The 22,026-nt window shown below is 46.0% G+C and overlaps 1 protein-coding gene across 50 annotated transcripts in view; it reads left to right on the top strand.

Annotated features, from left to right (window-relative positions):
• Positions 1-22,026, top strand: part of MAP4K4 (mitogen-activated protein kinase kinase kinase kinase 4) — a 151,295-nt gene that overhangs the window by 76,326 nt on the left and 52,943 nt on the right. For all 50 annotated transcript variants that reach the window (XM_042246409.1, XM_012173748.4, XM_042246387.1 and 47 more), the window contains exons 4-5: positions 19,991-20,116; positions 21,300-21,410. In XM_042246409.1, coding sequence (XP_042102343.1) covers positions 19,991-20,116; positions 21,300-21,410 — 237 coding nt within the window. The remainder of the gene's footprint in view (positions 1-19,990; positions 20,117-21,299; positions 21,411-22,026) is intronic.

The following is a 22,026-nucleotide window of genomic DNA, read 5'->3' as shown; positions in this document are numbered from 1 at the left end:
CACATGGCTTTATGTTTCTTCTAGAGCTTGAGCTCTTTTTTTTTTTTTTTAAGAATTGCTTTTCTTTAGGATTTGAAAGAGTTCTAAAGAAAGCGTGTCATATATCTGATTGGTGGTGGAGAGGTTTTGAAGGGTGTGTTCAAACAGGACAAGACCAGGCGGTGAGATCTACAATGTATAACTTTCGTGATAATTACAGATTCACAAGAATTTGCAGAAAAATGTTCAGGGAGGTCCCAGGTATCTTGCACTCAGTTTTCCGCAAGGGTAACATCTTGCATAACTGTAGTACAGTGTCGCAACTAAAGTCCTGCACAGAACTGACCTGGACTCCAGTGTTAGAGTATAGCACGCGTGTCTGCTTGCGTGGCTTAGATCCAGGGTGAGCCACGGGGGCTCGGCACTGATCCAGTCCACAGAGCTTATTTGGAATTCCCCATTGTGACGGGGGTGGGGTGGGGTGTGTGTGTGTGTGGTGTGATTCATTTTGAGGGTTACTTGAATTGGTTGAATTGGCTTTTTGAATTCTTGATGGCCCCTTCATTTTAATCCTTGTGTCTTTATATATATATATGTCAATTTTTTATACCTTTTGTTTAGTGGGGAATCATTGCCCTTTAAAACCCCACGTGCCATGCTGACTCACGTGTAGGGTGTTAGCTCCCTATGTGTGCTTAGTCACTCAGGTGTGTCCGACTCTTTGCTACCCCATGGACTGTAGCCCACCAGGCTGCTCTGTCCATGGGATTCTCCAGGCAAGAATACTGGAGTAGGTTGCCATGCCCTCCAGGGGATCGTCCTGACCCAGGGATTGAACCTGCATCTCCTGTATCCACAGGAGAGTTCTTTATCAGTAGCACCACCTGGGAAGTCCCCTTTAAACCCTGCCATTTAAGCACAAATGGTTATGTTTACAAAGGTTTTGCAATTTTAGTTGTCTTCTTTGATATTGTAAAATATACCAGCTCTCTGGTTACAGTCCTAAAGGCTGCAGCAGGGAGAGTCTGAGCCTCAGGAGGCTCACTGCAGCCTCCATCCCCAACCCCGCACCCCGCACCCTCCAGTCCTGCATCTTCATGTCACACTTGCACACAAGAGCCTGCTAGTTTGTCTCTTGCAGTTGAGGTGCCTCTTGTTTACTCTGGAAGGTAAACAAACAAAAGAATGATCTAAATCAGTAATTCTCAACTTGGGGTCCATAAATTCTTTAGGATTTGTTTCTAAGAAGTAAAATTTATGTTTTTATTTAAATAATATGCAACCAACTCTTTATTATGAAAATGTTCATAATTACAGCACTGTTCAGAAAATGTGCTCTTTACCCCTTCGCTGAATTCAGCAACTTTTAGCATTTCATTTGTGTGTGTGGTATGTCTGTGTTGTGATACCAAGACACAGTGCTTGTAAATACTTGAGCACACTTCTCTTAAAATACAGCCATAATCAAAATACCACTTGAGAGGATGAATCATTTCAGATTGTCACCTAATGTGGTCTATTTCAAATATACTCAATTATGCCAAGGATGTTTTTATAACTATTTTTTTTCCAATCATGGTCCAGTGGAGGTTTGTGCATTACACTTGGTTGTCTTACCTCTTTTTAAAATATCTTTTTAAAAAATGAAGTATAGTTAACTCATAATGTTGTATTAATTTCAGGTGTACAGTAAAGTGGTTCAGTTACACACGAAGTGAAGTGAAGTTGCTCAGTTGTGTCAGACTTTTTGTGACCCCATGGACTGTAGCCTATGGGGCTCCTCCGTGGGGGATTTTCCAGGCAAGAATACTGGAGTGGGTTGCCATTTCCTTCTCCAGGGGAACTTCCCGACCCAGGGATCGAACCTGGGTCTCCCGCGTTATAGGCAAGACGCTTTACCGTCTGAGCCACAAGGGAAGCCCGAGTTATACATACATACATACATACATATTTTCCAGATTCTCCTGCATTATAGGTTATTATGGATGCTGAGCATAGTGCCCTGTGCTCTACAGGAAGTCTTTGTTGTTCAGCTGTTTTATGTATTGTAGTATGTTTGGGTCACTCCCCACCATCTAATTTATCATCCCCCTCAATCCTCTTTGGTAACTATATGTTTGTTTTCTATGTCCTGGAGTCTGTTTTGTAAATAAGTTCATTTGTATCATTTTTTAAAAAAGATTTCACCTATGAGTCATATCATATGATGCTTGTCTTTGTCTGTCTGACTTCACTTAGTGTGATAATCTCTAGGTCCATCCATGTTGCTGGAAATGGCATTATTTCATTCTTTTTTATGGTCAAGTAATATTCCATTGTGTGTATACGTGTGTGTGTGGGGTATGTATATCCATTGATAGATGGATGGATAAGGAAGATATGGTGTGCACACACACACACACTGGATAGCTTATCTCTTAAGTCACTTTTAATCTAGGTCAGTCCCTCCTACTTTTTTTTTTTTTTTTTTTAGAGAAACTTGACTTTTGGAAGAGCCCAGCCAAGTGTTTGGTAAAGTAGCTCCCATTCTGGATTTGTCTGATAGTCTCCTCATGTTGTGCTTTAACTTGTTCCTCCTCCTATATCTCCTGTAAACTTAATTAGATGTAGAATAAGTGTTTTTGGCAAGAACACCTTGGTGGTGTTGGGTCTTCCCGTTGCAGACCTCAGGGGGCATGTCCATCCTGATCGTTGGTGAGGCCGTTTTGATGGAAGAGGAGACTGCAGAGTTCCCCATGCCGTTGGCTACAGTCCATGGAAGTAATGTACATGTAGATACTGTGTTAATATGACTGCCAAGTGCTGATGTTCAGATTCTATCTTCCAGGCTTCTTAGCGTGCATCAGTCTGTAAAGAAGAGTTTCCTTTCTTACCTACCCCACCCTTTCTTGTCTTCCTTCTTCTAGATATTGCTATGGACGTAGGCAGTTTTATTAATATTTCTTTAATGTGTATCCATCAGTTGCAGCTGCCGTTACTATTATCTAATGAAAGCATGCCACATCTAGTCAGGCGAGCTCTGTAAAGACTGCCTTCTGCAGCCCCTTGACACGGCCCTGGTAGTCTTTGAATATTTCCTTGTCTTTTGGGACAAGTAGGTATTTGAGGCTCATCTTCCAGAATGCAAGTCCCTTCCTCTGAGGAGCCTTAGTTCCTTTCAGTGGGAAATGTGCTCAGAAACCAGCATCTGGACGCTCAGTGAGGTCATTGCTGCAGAGGTTTTCTGCTTTCCTGTGTGTGTCACCGTGTGTCTTTGCTTAATCGTGCCCGACTCCTTGCGACCTCATGGACTCTAGCCTGCCCGGCTCCTCTGTCCATGGAATTCTCCAGGCAAGAGTACTGGAGTGGGTTGCCATTTCCTCCTCCAGGGGATAGTCATTCCCTTCTCCAAGGGATTTTCTCCATCCACGGATCTAACATGGTTCTTCTGGATTGTAGGCAGATTCCTTACCATCTGAGCCACCAGGAAAGCCCTTTTTGCTTCTAGACCCTCTCAGTAGATAGAGCTTGGGAATATATTTTTCAGAATCATTGTTGCCTTAAGTTTCTAAAATCTTGTGTATTTTATAGTTTTCTCTTTGCCTAGACTGAAAACTCTTAGTTCCTAATAAAACACGACATTTACTTATTTAATTTATCCTCCAATAAACATAGATCTGCTGGAGAAGAGAATGGCAACCTACTTCAGTATTCTTGCCTAGAGAATTCCACGGACAGAGGAGCCTGGTGTCCTGTCTATGGGGTCACAAAGAGTTGGGCTTGACTGAGCGGCTTTCACTTTCAGTAAACATAAAATCATTTCAGAATTACAACACTTAGCAGTGAACACAGAGTAGAGTTTTATTTGTTTGAAGCTGTTTTTGTCCTTAGACTTTCGTATTTGCAGAGTGCTATATTCAGACGTTACTAGGAATACTCATCTCCTCGTGGGGTTTATCAACCGGGTGTGTAGCTGCTAGCTTCAGTTTCTATTTTAATTCATTCATAGGGTTTCCTTTTTCTTCTGATTTAATTTTCGAATGTGTGAATCATTTACATGGTTTGCAAGTCAAAACTCTATAAAAAGGCATATATTTCAAAAAGCAGTTTTAGAAAGCTTAGGCCAGCTTGTCTGGATGGTGAACCACATTAAACCCAAGTACCGCTGTGCCCTTATGTGTGTGTAATAATTGTTTTGGGCATAGGAGATCTGTCATCTTGTGATGATGTGGAGAACGCAGAGGTGTGTAGTGCTTTATGTTGCAGAGAGAAGGAATGGTGCTCTGTCTGGGGGCGGAGGTGGGGGGCGGGGGCGTCTCCCTGCCGCTCATCACCTCACCCAGTCCCGTCTTCTGGCCGGAGTGGTCCCATGGTCCTTGGCGTCAGGTGGGGTTAAAGTGGTGAATTCTCTCCAGCAGCACACCTGGAAATTTGTTAGAAACACAGTGTCTCAGGCTCTACCCCAGACTGTTGCATTGAAAATGCTGGATTAGGGCCCAACAGTCAGAGTTTTAACAAGCCCTCCAGGGGATTCGAGGCACCCTCAAGTTCAAAAACCCTTAGGAGAGGAGACACCCCCTCAGGCCTGCAAGTGAAGGATTCCAGCTTGGAGACACTGACCTTCATGCTCAGGAGCACATGGCTAGTTAGGTGGCAGGGACTAGAGCGCAGATCTCTTGATTGTCAACTTATGGAACCTCTGAAAGTATTAACAATTTCAGATGCTGGCTTCTCAGTAGGCTGTTGGGAGAGCTGATATGATCCTGACCTTAAAGGATGGGTGGATAGAGAGTGTAGATTTAGCCAGAGCAGAGTTTTTTCTTAGTCCTGACGACCTGAGTGTTGGTGATGAGACATATTCCGTGGAGGCTGGGAGGATACTGGGCCCAATGCACTCTGGGGTGCAGGGTGCCAGTTGGCAGGATTTGGTGGGTGCCCTCCATACTTTTGGCACCATGCTCCTATAGTGAGAGCATGGGAGAGTTAAAGCTGTGTAAAGCCTAGCCACTAACCCAGGTGACCCAGAAGAAGTGGCCTGATGGTCAGCCACGTGGGTCGAATCTGGGGAACAGGACTGTGAGCATCGTCTTGAGCCAGCTCCACGGAGGAGACAACAAATTCTTGCTCCTGGGGCGGTCACACTCTTGCAGGAGGGAGCACACACGCTCATTCCAGAGACCAAGCAAGGCCCTGTGAGGCTCCCAGCTTTACCAGTTTTCAGCTGGAGGTGAGCACGGTGTGATGGACGTGTGAGAACAGGAGGGAGGTGGGGAGAGTGCTGCAGACCGGGACTCGCTCCATTCTGCTGTTGTTCGGAAGACACTTCGATACTGCAGCCTTATAGCTTGCTTCTTGGTCCTTCCCGCCACCTGCAACTCCCGCAGGCCGTCCCCTTCCTCAGGGAAGCAGTCAGTGCATCAGAGTCAGCTCTCAGCTTCACACAGCTGTGTGCACGCTCCTCCAAATATTCTTTTTTCCCTTAACTTCTGTTTTTCACATGCCTTAACAAACCACCACCTTTTTCTCAGCTTGTTGTTGTTCGTTTGCTGAGTCATGTCGCGTCTTTGGGACGTTATGGGCTGCAGCACGCCTTCACCATCTCCTGGAGTTTGCTCAGACTCATGTCCATTGAGTTGATGATGCGATCCCACCATCTCATCCTCTGTTGCCCTCTTCTTCTCTTGCCCTCAGTCTTTCCCAGCTTCAGGGTCTTTATCTCTTCGCATCCCTCTCAGTAAATATTCAGGGTTGATTTCCTTTAGGATTAACTGGTGTATCTCCTTGCAGCCCAGGGGACTCTCCTGAGTCTTCTCCAACACCACAGGTTCGAAAGCATTATCCTTGAGCACTGAGCCTTCTTTATGGTCCAACTCTCACATCCATACATGACTACTGGAAAAATCATAGCTTTGACTGTACAGACCTTTGTAGGCAAAGTGATATCTCTGTTTTTTAATAGCCTGTCTAGGTTTGTCATAGCTCCTGAGAGAGAAACTGATGTGCCAAGTTTGTGGGATGCTGAATTTCCTTATCTGGCATTTTCTTATCCTTGGTAACTTCTAACTTAAATGATTTTGAAACTAGATTTCGGCTTCCTAATTTGGATTGTCTTCCTTCCTTAGCCTTCTGTAGATAAAGGTTACAAGTTGTACCTCTTTATTGTTATTATTTTGATAATGGTACAAGGCAAGTCCTTGAAGAAAAGCTCTGAAAGTTAATTAGAAATTGATTAAGCTTTGGTTTATTTTAATTAAAAAATATGACAGTAACTTTGAGAACCAGTAGTCCCACTGTGGTGTTGGAGAAGACTCTTGAGAGTCCCTTGGACTACAGGGAGATCAGTCCTGGGTGTTCATTGGAAGGACTGATTTGAAGCTGCAACTCCAATACTTTGGCCACCTGATGCGAAGAGCTGACTCATTTGAAAAGACGCTGATGCTGGGAAAGTTTGAGGGCATGAGGAGAAGGGGATAACGGAGAATGAGATCACCGACTCAGCGGACATGGGTTTGGACACAAACTGAGCATCTGAACTGAGTCCTACTGTGTTCCCGATAGATCACGCCCTCATGGCACAATCACCTCCCTGAGAAGACTCGTAAGATTTTTCTTTCTAATCACACTAATGGAAACTGTAGTCTGCATACATCTGCTCATGTACTGTGTGTGTATCTTGTGCTTTATACATAAAGTGGTAGGTTTCTCCCCTCCACCCCTTGGAACCACTTTCATCCCCTTGGAGGGTGATTGGAATGCTCAGATGCTCAGTCGTGTCTGACTCTTGGCCACCCCACAGACTGAAGGCTCCTATGTCTGGGATTCTCCAGGCAAAAATATTGGAGTGGGCTGCCATTTCCTTCTCCAAGGAATATTCCCAACCCAGGGATCAAACCCACATCTCTTGTGGCTCCTGCATTGGCAAGCAGCTTCATTACTACTACGCCACCTGGGAAGCCTTGGAGGGTGATGTCACCCCCATTATGGACACTTCAGTCGTGTCCGACTCTTTGTGACCCCATGATTCACAGCACGCTGGGCCTCCCTGTCCATCACCAACTCCCGGAGTCTACCCAAACCCATGTCCATTAAGTCGGTGATGCCATCCAGCCATCTCATCCTCTGTCATCCCCTTCTCCTCCTGTCCTCAATCTTTCCCAGCATCAGGGTCTTTTCAAATGAGTCAGCTCTTCGCATCAGGTGGCCAAAGTACTGGAGTCTCAGCTTCAACATCAGTCCTTCCAGTGAACACCCAGGACTGATCTCCTTTAGGATGGACTGGTTGGATCTCCTTGCAGTCCAAGCGACTCTCAAGAGTCTTCTCCAACACCACAGTTCAAAAGCATCAATTCTTCAGCGCTCAGCTTTCTTCACAGTCCAACTCTCAGATCCATACATGACCACTGAGAAAACCATAGCATTGACTAGATGGACCTTTGTTGGCAAAGTAATATCTCTGCTTTTAAATATGTTATCTAGGTTGGCCATAATTTTCCTTCCAGGAGTAAGCGTCGTTTAATTTCATGGCTGCAGTCACCACCTGGTGTAGAGGAAATAAACATGGACCTTTTACAAAAGAACCAGAGGGTGCTTTGTACTATTTCTGATACCTTTTTTTTTTTTTCCAAGAAGTTCTATTAGAATTAAAAAGATACTAGAATTCATCTTCAGTGATAAAGTGTAGAGTGGATGAAGTGGACTGGTATTTGTTAAGGACGTGTACCAGGCACTGGGTGTGCCAGGCTCAGCTGGAACGTGGATGCCCTCCTCCCTTGCATCTGATGGAGGAACAAAGGCTGGGACCACAAGAATAGATGGACTGTGAGTAAGTGTAGTTGATTTGTAGTGTTGTGTTAATTTCTGGTTTATAGCCAAGTGACTTAGTTATACATATATACATTCATCCTCTACATTGATAGTTGGCATCTGCTAATCCCAGCCTTCTAGTCCATCCCTCCCCTAGACTTACTTTTCTTCCTTCTGAATGCCACTATCCTCCTTTCCCTGAAAATAAACATGGAGTTAACTTGGGGTTAAGGCCAAACTGCTCAACAAATAGGTCCCTGAGGATGTGTTTTCTGGACTTCCCAGGTGGCTCAGGGTTAGAGAAACTGCCTGTCACTGCAGAAGATGTAGGTTCAGTCCCTGGGTTGGGAAGATCCCCTGAAGAAGGAAATGGCAACCCACTCCAGTATTCTTGCTGGAGAATCCCATGGACAGAGGAGACTGGGGGCTGCAGTCCATGGGGTCGCAAAAGAGTTGGACACGACTGAGCAACTAAAAAACAACAAAAAATAGCAAATGTTTTAAAGGTAACAGAGTCAGACACGACTGAGCGCCTTCACTGCTGGTGAGGATGTAAATAAAGGTGAGATTTTTTTTTAAAGGTTTAGTTTTTTTTTTGGCAGGGATAGAATTTGTTTTTATCTGTGATTGATTTACTCTAAGAATGTAACTAAGGATTTACAAAATAGGAAATTCGTGTTCTGTTCTTCTCTATTTCGTAAGTAAGTAAGTAGAGGAAGATTAAGACGAGATGCACCATGTACCTCAGATCTTCTGTGTCTGTCAGGTTGACTTTATGTACGGATGACGGCACTTGATGATTAGAATGGAGATTGACTCGCCTGGAGTTCCATAGCTCCTTGCCAGAATAGCACCCTGATCTTTACACTGTGCTCTGATATCCCCTAGTTCACTCTGAGAGTATAGCTCTGTGTCCTGTACTTGGGGTCTGCCTAGCGCCAGATAACCAGAGGCGATACCCACTATGTTTTGTAGGCATTCAATCTTTGAGTTGAACAGGATGTTCTGATTTTGGTGGGCAAAGAAGGCTGAGCGCTAAAGAATTGATGCTTTTGAACGGTGGTGTTGGAGAAGCCTCTTGAGAGTCCCTTGGACTGCAAGGAGATCCAACCAGTCCGTTCTGAAGGAGATCAACCCTGGGATTTCTTTGGAAGGAATGATGCTAAAGCTGAAACTCCAGTACTTTGGCCACCTCATGCGAAGAGTTGACTCATTGGAAAAGACTTTGATGCTGGGAGGGATTAGGGGCAGGAGAAGAAGGGGAAGACAGAGGATGAGATGGCTGGATAGCATCACTGACTTGATAGACGTGAGTCTGAGTGAACTCCTGGAGTTGGTGATGGACAGGGAGGCCTGGCGTGCTGCGATTCATGGGGTCGCAAAGAGTCGGACACGACTGAGCCACTGAACTGAACTGCACTGGAGGAACACGTAATAGATACATAGTATTGGTTCTTGAGCAGTATTAGTTCTTGAGCATAAAGAATTGATGCTTTTGAACTGTGGTGTTGGAGAAGAGTCTTGAGAGTCCCTTGGACTGCAAGGAGATCCAACCAGTCCATCCTAAAGGAGATCAGTCCTCGGTGTTCATTGGTAGGACTCATTTTGAAGCTGAAACTCCAATACTTTCGCCACCTCATGCAAAGAGTTCACTCACTGGAAAAGACCCTGATGCTGGGAAAGATTGAGGGCAGGAGGAGAAGGGGACGACAAAGGATGAGATGGTTGGATGGCATCACTGACTCACATAGATGATTTGATGCTTTTGAACTGTGGTGCTGGAGAAGAGTCTTGAGGGTCCCTTCGACTGCAAGGAGACCCAACCAGTCCATCCTAAAGGAAATCAATCCTGGATATTCATTGGAAGAACTGATGCTAAAGCTGAAGTTCCAATACTCTGGCCACCTGATGCAAAGAGCCAACTCACTGGAAAGAAAATCAGCCCTGAATATTCATTGGAAGGACTGATGGTAAATGTCTAATACTTTGGCCACCTGATGCGAAGAGCCAACTCGTTGGGAAAGACTATGATGCTGGGAAAGATTGAGGGCAAGAGGAGAAGGGGGCGGCAGAGGATGAGATGGTTGGATAACATCACTGACTCAGTGGACATGGGTTTGAGCAAACTCTGGGAGATAGTGAAGGACAGGGAAGCCTGATGTGCTGCAGTCCATGGGGTCGCAAAGAGTTGGACATGACGAAGTGACTGAACAACAACAATTGATTTCATTGTCCAAGAAAATTGTAGTACTATTTTGTTGTAGTAAAATACTTGGGGGTATGGCCACTTTTTACAGTTCTCATATTTTTGTAATAAAAAATGTTAAAAGCAACCATAGGTATTATACATTAATCATAAATAAATAATAGTAATACCTGCCCTTCACACTTGAATTTCATCCCTCTAGGAAAGAAAAGGAGTCTCTTAAAATTATTAGTGGTTAGAAAGAGTGAGTACATTTCTGGCTTTTGTTTTTAGAATGGTCACCGAACTAATAAAATTGATTTATTTACTTTTCTCCTTTTTCCTGTGAACAGAAATGTGAGGCCCATAAATATTTTTCAAAGTGAATTTATACTTTATGAGCCTCGTCGAAAGTCAGCCACGTTTATGTAATAGTCATATCCTGGCTTTTACTCTTAGGCAGTGTTAATGTCCTTTGGCAGACTAGAGCCCAGAGTTGAATTTAATAAAGCTCCAGTTTCCTCATCTGTAAAATGGAATAATAATTCCTACTTCACAGGCTTTCGTCGGAATGAAAAGGACGTAATAGATGCACAGTGGCCAGCGTATAATTTTTGCATGTAAATGGCGGTTTCTTTGTTCCCGTCTCCTCATTAAAGTTAATAAAACAACATCACTCATTGCTTGCTCTGAAAACCTTCTGACACACCCGCCTGCCCTCCTGAACAGCTGCTCTCTGGCCTCTGCAGGTGGCCCGCGTCCTCAGCATCCTCATCCTCCTCATCCATCTGCCTCCTGCCTCAGGAGGCGCCTTTGCCCCCGGGGTAGTCACACGGTCTGGGCCTTGGCGACCTCTTCGGTCCCGCCTGTGAGTTCTCTCCTCGCGCTGTTTTAATGGCTACCTGGGGAGCAGTTTCTTCATGTTCGTTCCGTGCTTAATGTTATTCCGTCCTGAGCTATAAATGCTGTGGAAGCCGACTGTTACAGGGTTCTCCTCGCCTTTCCAGGCCTAGCACAGAGTCCTGCACATGGGTGGTGCTCAGCTTCTATTTTGCTGCAATGTCCCGGCAACTTTAAAGGAGAATTTCCAAAAGCATTTTGAGTGTTGGCGTATATATATACACACACACATATATATATATATATATTCCCTTTTATAACAATGGAGACAGCACTTATTTTCATATGTATTATTTCTATCACTGCATGGGTTAGAAAAATCGGGAAAGGAAACTATTATCCATTCTTAACGGAAGTAAGAAAAAGCGCTCTTGATTTTGGTCAGGTGCAGTGGGACTGGAAAGGGAATGTGTCAGCCATGGTTTCTGGGCTTTTGTTCTTGTGTCTTTAAATGCTGTTCATGAAGTTGCACTAATTCATTCATTTAAACAATTACTAAACACTTAGTCTTTTAATGCAGGCTCTTCTCAGAGGTAGGGTGGAATAGAAAGATTAATTATGCTCCAGAAGGAGCTATTCTTGAGCTCCCGGTAAAATAAAGCTTGCCGTGAAAGGGAGCTCTTTGTAATGGTTGATGAACCATCTCCAGGCGGATACGGCTACCTTGTCACTTTGTCAATCGAAAGCATTTTTCTAAGGAAAATAAATAGTTCAATTGAAAGAAAAAAACACCCAGCAATTTTTCAATCACATAAATTGCTATTTTTAAAACGTGGGTACTGTTCTGTAAAAATCTTGTCCTCCCTCCCTACCAGCTTTTCTTTCTTAAATTTACTTGAGGGCTGTAAATGCAAAATTCTACTTCTCATCTCTACACTTCCCTTCTTGCCTCCATTCCTAGCAAACTTACTTAAAAAAGATATTCATCGGCATGGGCCTCTGCTCAGCCTTAGCTGGTAGCCTGGATGGTAGAGGAGTTTGGGGGAAGAATGGATGCGTGTATTAATATATGTATGGCGGGGTCCTGTTGATGTCCACCTGAAACTGTCGCAGCATTGTTAATCAGCTCTGTTGTTCAGTCGCTAAGTCCTGTCTGACTCTCTACGACCCCACGGACTACAGCACGCCAGGCTTCCCTGTCCTTCACGATCTCCCGAAATTTGCTCAGATAAATTCATGTCCATTGAGTCCGTGATGCCATCCAACCATCTCATCCTCTGCCGCCCTCTTCTCCTCTTGCCTTCTGTCTTTCCCAGCATCAGTCTTCTCCTGTTTGCATGAGGTGGCTAAAATATTGGCCAAAATAATTGGTTATGCTGTGATAGAAAATAAAAAGTTACATTAAAAAAACTACATATGTGCATTGGAGAGGCCTTCAAGATCATCCTCAGGCTTAATGGCTCTCTAGGAGGACTCGGGAGTCGGCCTGTAACTGGCCTCAGCTGCGATTCACAACCAGGGAAGGACATGAGACAGAGTCAGCAGAGCTCAGAGGTGTGTGGGGTGGAGTCCGAAGAAATCCAGGCACAGACTTCCAGGAGTCCTGGCCCCCTGAAGTCATCATGGAAGACAAGCTTAACTCCTCCAGCAGTGAGAAGGCCTACCACGCGGGCAGCGCTGTCCACCAGGGAAGCTCCTTGGACACTCAGTGCCTGGGGTTTTATTTGGAGCTGGTCATATAAGCACCATCTGCCTAGCATGTCTCCCAAGTTTCAGTCTCCCCGCTGGGAGGTGGGTGTTCAGCATAAACCCCTCTGTTTGCTCAGACAGCCAAGGAACAGGCAGCTGCTCGTCTCCACCTGGGGTGCTGGGCACCCTCCCAGTCCAGGCCCCGGGTGCCAGCTCAGGGCGGCTGGGCTCACAGGCCTCTGCGGGGCAGCTGCCCCTGTGTCCGCGCTTTCGTGGTCTCTGTGGTGTCTGGGGCCTCTGGAGGCTGGGCGATCTCTCCCGGCCCGGGAGCCCTGGGCTGTTTCTTCTCTGCTCTTGTTTCTCTTACATCCAGACCTTCTCGGGCCTGGTGTTTTTCTCTTTAATGTGCTGTGTTGTGGCCACAACGTGGAGAGGCTTGGGAGCGGCCACTTCGCAAGGACAGCTGTGTCTGCTTGCCTCTCTGTGTAGTGTGACATGCACACAGAAAACTGCACAAGTGACAAACCCAGGACATTTCCAAAAACTGAGCTCACCCCACCTACGAGTCAGCAGCTAAGTGAAAAAACAGAGCATTGGTAGCAGCCCAGGAATGTGCCTGGCAGTCCCTCCAGTTACCATCCACTTCCCTGGGAGGAACCACTCGCCCGACTTCTAACATGATTATTTTTGCTTGTGTTTGTGGTCAATGTAAAAAGAGTCATAGGCTCGCACTGTGTCTGCTTCTTTGACATCACCTTACGTTTGTGGGAGCCATTCGCGCCTCTGCAGGTAGTGGTAACTTACCCTCCCTGCTCTCATCATACTCTTTGACGTCCCACTGGCTTCTGAGAGTGCAGGCTCACCCATGGGTGTCAAGCTGGCCGTGCAGCCTCACAGAGTCTTGCGTGCAAGTAGCAGGCGCTGAACTGAAATTGCTGCAGACACAGAAGGAAATCTACCAGGTGGAGGAGCTTCTCCTTGAACCGAGAAGAGATGCTCAGGTGCCTGTCCTAGGGAATCAGACCTTGGCTTTTTAATTTCTTATGTTTGGGACATGATTGTTTCTTTTCTGATTTAATCTTATCTGTTTCACTGCAAGAGTCCAGAGAAAAATCAGGAATATCGCTCACTTCTGATGACTGGAGACCCAGTGTTCTGCAGGAACTTCTCTCAAAAATCCTGTCTTCCTTGGCGTTGAACGTCCCTGCAGCCACTGGTCTTCACCAGGAACTTCCTACCCAGCGCTCCTGGGGTGTCTCAATGTCACACCGCTGTTGACTGTTCATTCTTTTAGAGCCACCGGTCACTTTTCTGCTGACTCTGTGAGCTTGGGTTCCAGGCCAGCCTAGGTTCTTGCCTGTTGCTTCACTGCTCTCCTCTCCCCCATGGTCCTCAAGACACCTTGCGGGGAGACCTTCTCAGCCCTCTTCGTCCTTTCTGATTGATAATAGGGCTGTTTTAAAATAACGCACACCACCAACCTACCTGTAACCTTGTTCCTAGTGTGTGTTTACACTTTACAGTGATGTAATCAGAACACTCATTACCTTTTAGCATTTTCTTTATTCCTTCTGTATTTTAAATGATCATAATCAGTGATGAATCTGATGCAATGACCCTCAGAAACAAGATAAAGTCGTCTACACTACCAAGGTCCCTACTTCCTGTAATGAAAATGATCACAATTGCATCTCTTTAAGTTGGATCAGTTGAGATTGGGTGAATTTAAGTGAACAGTGGTAAAGAACCCACCTGCCAGTGCAAGAGACTCAGTCCCTGGCTCAGGAAGAAATGGCAACCCACTCCAGTATGCTTACCTGGGAAATCCCATGGTCAGAGGAGCCTGGCGGGCTACAGACCGTGGGGTCACGGAAGAGTTGGGACACAGCTCAGCGACTGAACAACACAGTGATCACTTCTGTCCATGAATTGTATGTGGACAGTGTGTCCTTTAGATCTTGAGCTCCTGCAGAACAGGCCACCTTAAGTGACTTCATGAGACCATGTGACGAGAAGCACTTCTTTTATTTGTTTTTAATAAGATCTTGAAAAGCGGGCACTAATCACCACTGCACATTCTGATGACTTAATGTATTTTCCTTGACACAGACGCTCCTTAAATAACAAGGTTTGCCATCATCTTTATTATCATAACTCGTCTGAGCTTAAGGAACAGTGGAGTTAGGGAAAGGAAGCAGCGTAAGACTTTAAAAAGCCTGACTGAAACGTATGTACTGTTTGAAGCCACTGGTAGACTGTGTATCTCTGTTGACACTTGACTTGAATCTCCCATCCATCGCATTGCTGCCGCGGCCCAGTCCCAGCGTTTGTTACTGTACCGTTTCCAGCATCTGCTGCTTCGCTCGCATGGGAGGGGGATGCTGGCTGCCAGGCAGTCTCCAAGTGGAGCTGTGACATCATGTCTGATCGATGGACACAGCTGTGGGATTTCCATGTGTGCTTGGCAGCACCAACACAGACACATCTGGTCTGAGCATGCAGTTACCTTCTCCTGTGATGCTGTGAAAATTATTCTGCGTACGATGGAGTAACGCCAAGGGTATTATTGGTACTTACTTGGTGTAGAAGATGTGAGTGATTCAAGAGCCCGAGATGGTTTTCTGTGCAGACTTGAAGATTCTGGTGGAATCAGACTACCATCGTCTCACTGAGTTTTTGCCTATAAATCACTTAGTCCAGTGCTGATGGAGACCTGCTGAGCTTTTCCTTGTTCTAAGTTTAAGAAATGGACATTTTGGTAAAACAGGTGGTGAAGTAGCAGTGCAGACGGTGGCCAGTTGGAGTGGATTTTCTTTGGTTCCAGTCTCAGAAGGTCTGCTGTGTCTCGTTTCTTAGCAGCTCCTGTGCATTTTTGGGGTGAATGCTTAGGGAAGATGTCTGAGGATCACTGGGTTTTTTCCTTTAGATAGTTGTGGAAGGTGTGGATGTGACTTCCGCTTCCCTGGTGATGCGGTGGTAAAGAATCCACCTGCTGGTGCAGGAGATATAAGAGATTCTGGTTTGATCCCTGGGTCAGGGAGGTCCTCTGGAGGAGGAAATGTATTTTTCCTCCAGTATTTTTGCCTGGAGAATTCCATGGACAGGAGAACCTGGGGGGCTATAGTCCGTGGGATCACAAAGAGTCGGACACAACTGAAACAACTTAGCACATAGCGCGTGCTCACTTGGTCTTTTTCTGTTGGGGCTTTTATCTTGGAACCGATGGATCTTGGGAGATGGATGCTGATTCATTTTAAAGGACGTGTCCTTCCTTCCTCTGACTAGATTCTGTACCTTCCTTCTGCCCGAGAATCTTCCCTGCAGAGTTGTGTTCGCCTCTGTCTGGTTGAATTACCAGTGAATTTAAGTTGTAGGACTTTTTGTGTATCTGAGTCAGACAAGTTAACTTTGGTTCATTCACCTTGCTGTGGTACTGAGTAATATTCTCAGATGTCACTGGGATTTGCAAGTCAAAGGTGATCTTTTCTCATTTCTTTACCACTTAATTTGCAAGTCAAAGGTGATCTTTTCTCATTTCTTTACCAGTTAACAGTCTCATGAAGAAGGGTTTGTTGGTGGTTAACTAAAACAAACTTGTAAGCTGTTTTTTTTAATGGATATTTTCATTTTAAGTATATGTGTGTTTATACACTTCAGTGGTGAAATCTGCTAGAGATATTTTCATATGCCATTCTGTTACGATTCTCTCCATCTAGTAACGAGAGTGAATGGTGAATTGCCTCCCTGTTTTCTGTTGTTCAGCTGTCACTGAGTGGGCTTCTTTCTGTAAGGGGTGTGCTGGGAGAACACTCCCAGCCCTCCTGGACCCTCCCAGTCAGCCGAGGTCCACTTCTGTCTCTCCATAGTTACTGCCGTCAGTGGAAGGAGACAGAATTCAGGCTGCAAGAGTTTAAACAGCATTTTGCTGCATGTATGCTCAGAGTCCAAGCGTTTTAAGGAGTCATTGAAAAACCCCGCTAGTCCTCTGCCCTGCTCCACGCTCAGACGGGGGGCGGACAGGACTTGTCAGGTGACTCCCAAACCCCTGGCTGCTTTTAAAGATGACCGTGATGCTCAGATGTCCTCCAGTAGCCAAGAAAGGCAATGGGAAACTCCTCCCCAGCCTCAGCCCAGCTGAGACAAAGGCCTTTTCTGTGGGAGCTTGCTCTCAGTGGGAGAGTCCAAAATTCTACTTGGCACCAGCTGCCTGAGATCACAGGGGAAGCGGGGCGGGTCTGGCAGCTGCTTGGTCCCTGGAGGAGGCCAGGAGTGGGTCTTCCCTTTCTTCCCCACATGTCGCCTCTCCTCTCTCAAGTGACACTTCGTTTTTTTTTTTTTTTTTTTTTTTTTTCATCTATGCATTACTGTGGCCCCCCTAGGGACGAGCTAGGACTTGGCCGGGTTACTTGCCGGTTCCCCTTTCTTTGCAAATGTGGGGTTATTGGTTTAGAAATTGTTAGCCTGCTTGGAGTTTGTTTTCAGTGTATCTTCTCTGGCAAAGTGAGGTGTGTGTTTGTGGTGGTGATATGTGTAAATATAGACTGGGGCGAGACCACCAAACCTGTATTTAACTAATGACCGATGGGAGATCTGAACTCCCATGTTGGTTCATTATTATCCTAAAGACTCATACATTTAAAAACACCGTATTGAAAGCATTGGCTTCCCAGATGGTGCAGCGGTAAGGAACCCGCCTGCAAATGCAGTAGACACAGGAGATGTGGGTTCGATGCTCGCATTGGGAAGGTCCCCTGGAGGAGGAAATGGCAGCCCACTCCAGTATCCTTGCCTAAAATCCCATGGGCAGAGGAGCCTGCTGGGATACAGTCCATGGGGTCGTAAAGAGTCAGCCTTCACTGAGCACGCGTGCACACACACACACACATGCACACACACACACGTTGTGATGAGGGTCCCAGATGTACCTGTCTCAAAGCTGTTGAGAGACACCACATTTCTGACGCTTAGACAGTGCCTGACAATTAGTGGTGCTAAACGCCTTTTTATTTTATAAACTGTGCAGTAACCTTCTATTTTAAAGCCAGAGAAGCCAGAGAAGGGATGGTTCAAAGAATATACAATTCTTATCCTAAAATGGTGGTTTGAGAGGACAGTATGCCTTCCTCTGAACACCCGTTTCATCTGGCTTCCATGATTTGACTACTGAAGACCCAGAAATACTCTGGCAAGTGACGTTGATCTGATTACTCTATGTCAGAAAACATTTGGCTGTTTCAGTCCTATTAGAAAAGCTGTTCCCAAACTGCGCTGAAGCTGTTCTTACGTCATATGTCATCATTTCTAGCTTGCAGCCCCGTTTCAGACCTGTGATTGTATGTCTTACAGTTGGTCGTGAATCATAGTTTCGTTATGATATGTGATGGAGTGGCTGCCTAGCTGCATCTTAGGTTCAGGGAGATGCGTTCTGTGTGAGGGTCCGCCAGCAGTGTGACCTGTCTGTATATTGAGTGCTGTTCACACCCACAGACAGTACTGAACTCATGTCTGTAAGGATTTCTAAGCACGTAAGATGTGTTGGGGTTTTAACTTGGTGGTCTCGGCAAACTTCAGGTGCCACTGGAGGTCTCAGTTGTTCTTATGCAGAGAGGTGAACGAGATAGAAGACAGTGCTTTGTGCAGTCACTAGAAAGAAACATATCGAAACCAGTCACAGGATGGTGTTTTCTTGCTCAGTCAGTCCGACTCTTTGTAACTGTAGCCCACCAGGCTCCTCTGTCGCAGGCAAGAGTACTGGAGTGGGTTGCCATTCCCTTCTCCAGGGGGGTCTTCCCAACCCAGGGATCGAACCTGGGTCTCCTGCATTGCAGGCAAATTCTTTACTGTCTGAGGCACCAGGGAAGCCTTGCTTAGTCCATGACATGTTTAAATCATCCATTTGGTATGATTTGCATATGCATGAGGTTTCAATGAGAATTACCACACAGCCCAGTGTCTGGACTGCACTTGTGCTCTGCGCCACGTTCACGGGCCTCATCTGTCAAAGTCCCGTGACAGCTGTGCCCATCAGCAGTGCGCTGTAGTATCCTCACAGTTACATCTCCAGACCGAGCTGCAAGCCACCACTGTGAGAATCACTGGTGGATGATGATTGTATGTTCTGGTGTGTATTTGGTTTATAAGCAGTAATGAACAATGGCAAGTTCACTTTCTTTTTCATTTGGTCCCATGGTTAATATCTTAATTGTTCCCCATTCATGGATCACAGCCTTATCATGGGGAGGAGGCTGGCATAACTCAGTGAAGCGTTGAGCTATGCTGTGCAGGGCCTCCCAAGATAGATGGGTCGCAGTGAAGAGTTCCAGCGTCTTTTATCTTAAAGAACAGTGTTAGTGAACCAAACTTAGGTTCGTTCTGTGAGGCTGTATGGAAGGTTCTTGGAGATGCTTGGCTGCACCAGTAGGTCTCGTGTGTGTGTGTGTGTGTGTGTAGGAAGTGGGGACCTTGGTACACTCACAGAAGTAACTTGTCTTTGTGTGTGTGTGTGTGTGTGTGTGTGTGTGTGTGTAGGAAGCGGGGACCTTGGTACACTCACAGGAGTAACTTGTCTCTGTGTGTGTGTGTGTGTGTGTGTGTAGGAAGTGGGGACCTTGGTACACTCACAGGAGTAACTTGTCTGCGTGTGTGTGTAGGAAGCGGGGACCTTGGTACACTCACAGGAGTAACTTGTCTGTGTGTGTGTGTAGGAAGCGGGGACCTTGGTACACTCACAGGAGTAACTTGTCTGTGTGTGTGTGTAGGAAGCGGGGACCTTGGTACACTCACAGGAGTAACTTGTCTTTATTTTTCCAGACCCATGTTACCACCTGTCTCCTTCGTACCCGCTCTGATTGTCCCTCACAGGCTCTTCGTTCCTTGCCCTGCTCATCTCATCTCAGTAAAGTGAGAGGCCAGGGAGTGAGCCCAGTCCAGGACAACCTGCCAGCACCCAGTAGTGTTTGTCTCTGGGCCCCCTGCCTGGCCTGATCTCTTGGAGGAGCCCCCTGTTCAAGACTGAAGGGCTCCTGGGCTGGGCTCAGCCCCCACCTGTGGCCCCGACCCCGGGGATGCTCCTGTGAGAGGCTGTCAGAGGTGAACCTCCTCCATCTTAAATGCTCCGGACAGTTTATACTCACAGGTGTTCTCTAGAAAAGAAACAGCCCTTCCTGGTAATTGATTGAAATAGTATTGGCCAGTTGTTCCCCCCTTTCCTCCCGTTATAACAGGTGAGCAACTTGCGGCTCAGAGAAGTGGAATGGGCTGCCTGGGGCATGTGGTCAGCGAAAGAGCCTGGTCTGCACATGCCCTCTGCTGCCTGTTCATCTTTGCCTTCTGTTCTTGTTGTCTTGTTTGCTGAGCTTGGGATCACATTGCAGAGGGTGAGCCCCCAGTTCTTGGCAAAGGTCACAGTAACTGCCTCCCTTGCTGGAGGGGCCGGGACCCTCTGATGACCTGCGTGTGGAGGAAGTCCAGTCATGCATATCATTCAGACACCGCATGTTTTATTTTTTTCTTAAGGATGAAGAGGAGGAAATCAAACTGGAGATAAATATGCTGAAGAAATATTCTCATCATAGAAATATTGCAACGTATTATGGTGCTTTCATTAAAAAGAGCCCCCCAGGACACGATGACCAGCTTTGGGTAAGCAAGCGTCTCCTGCGTGTTTTGTGGGGTTTCCTTTTTGGTTGTACTAGAAGGGCATTAAGAACCTTCCAGAGGAAGGGGAGAGAAAAGCAAAGAAAAAGGGTAAAGTCTGGTATCTTCTCTGGACTTCTCAGTGGAAGGTATCCTGAATGTTTATTTTGGTGTTGATTTCACATTGCAGGGAAAAGAGTTTGTGTTTTGGGAATAAGGTGTCACAGTGAGAGAGAGGGGAAACACGCAAAATAGCAAGGAAGTTAGGAGCTTGAAATCAAAAGCAATGTGATAAAAGCTTTATGGACATGAGTATAGAATCTCAGCAACATGCATTTTCTTTACTTCCGTGGGAGTGAGAGGCAAACTGCAAGACAATAAACTTCGCTCTGTAATTTACTAAGAGCAGCGGATTTCAGGTAAATCTGTGGAGTTTATACATGTTCAGCCTTACCTCTTGAACACGTTTCAAGATGATGACACTGAGATAGTGCTGGCTCTGTAGTGATCACGTTAGTTCTGCCAAAAATACTGGACTTACAGAGCGGGAAGATAGATGAATACTCTCCTGATTTTTTTCTTTTAAAGTCATTGTAGAATATTTGCAAAGTTAGGAAAGTAAAAGGGAAAAAAATTACCTTTATTTCTATTCCCCGTATCTAAACATGGTTAAGATTTTAGAATAGTTCAGTTCATTTTCTGAATATTTTACACTTTGTTCATATTGTTCAAACATTTAAGTGTTGTAAAGAGTGTCTTGTGAAAAGTTCTGTGCTGCTTAAAATTAGTCCTCCTCTTTTGTACTAACCCCAGTTAACATAAAATAGTTGGAGAATCACAGCGTTGTGGAAAGTAGAACATTTCTGACGCTGGCAAGTGAGACGCCTGTTGGGGAGTATCTGGGTCAGGTTTCTGATGACTGGGCGTTGGCTAAGGACAGACGGCCCACCTGTGCCTCAGCCCGGGCTGTGCTGTGGAGTGAGGACCCCACTGTCCTGGACCCGTGTGCGTGCCCAGGAGGTGGGGTGGTGGAATACGCGCTCAGAAGTTTGGTGCCTCCACAGTGATCACGTGCCCAGACCTTTAGGAAAAGGGCGGAGTTAGACCGCCCCTGGCTGCCCAGGGAGGGTGCTGACGCCTGTGATGCTCTGACCACCGGCGGGACTTATCCGTGTCTTGTCTTCTCCAGCTCGTTATGGAGTTCTGTGGGGCTGGATCCATCACAGACCTCGTCAAGAACACCAAGGGCAACACGCTAAAGGAAGACTGGATAGCCTACATCTCCAGGGAGATCCTGCGGGTAAGCCGCCCTGAGCTCGGCTTTTCGCATTTGCTGCTTGTGGTGGTCGTTCAGTCGTCCAGTCGTGTCCGACTTTTGGCGACCCCGTGGACCGTAGCGCTCCAGGCGCCCTGTCCCTCACCAGCTCCCAGAGCTTGCTCAAACTCATGTCCGTCGAGTTGGCGATCCATCCGACCACCGCACCCTCTGTCACCCCCTTCTGCTGCTGCCCTCTGTCTTCCCCAGCATCAGTTGCCACTGTACAGATTATTCTTTTCACAACAACCAACGATTCTGTATAGCCAGTTGGCTTCGACAGTTGAAGCCACATCACGATGTTGACTCTGGCCTGTATCTAAAGAAACCAGACTTAAAACAGTCATGTGTGTGGGTTTTTTTTTTTTTTTAAATGTAATTTATTCCCCTGAATTCATCCTGCAGTTATTCAAAAGAAAATCAGAGTGCAGAGGAGGAGAAATAATCTCTTAACTCATGTTGTTTATGGAAATCCTGTGTCTGAGCTTGTAAATCAGTATTAATGGTGCTAAATGCTGGCTTTCAGAGTCATCTTCTGGGCTTTGGCATTAGCAGAATCTGCTGCAGTATTTACGAGGGAAAGTTGTTGTGTTTAATGTTA

Source organism: Ovis aries, chromosome 3 (genome assembly GCF_016772045.2).
Source record: "Ovis aries strain OAR_USU_Benz2616 breed Rambouillet chromosome 3, ARS-UI_Ramb_v3.0, whole genome shotgun sequence".
Classification (NCBI taxonomy): Eukaryota; Metazoa; Chordata; class Mammalia; order Artiodactyla; family Bovidae; genus Ovis; species Ovis aries.
Note: the sequence above shows the minus strand (reverse complement) of the source record. Positions and strands in the feature narration are given on the sequence as shown.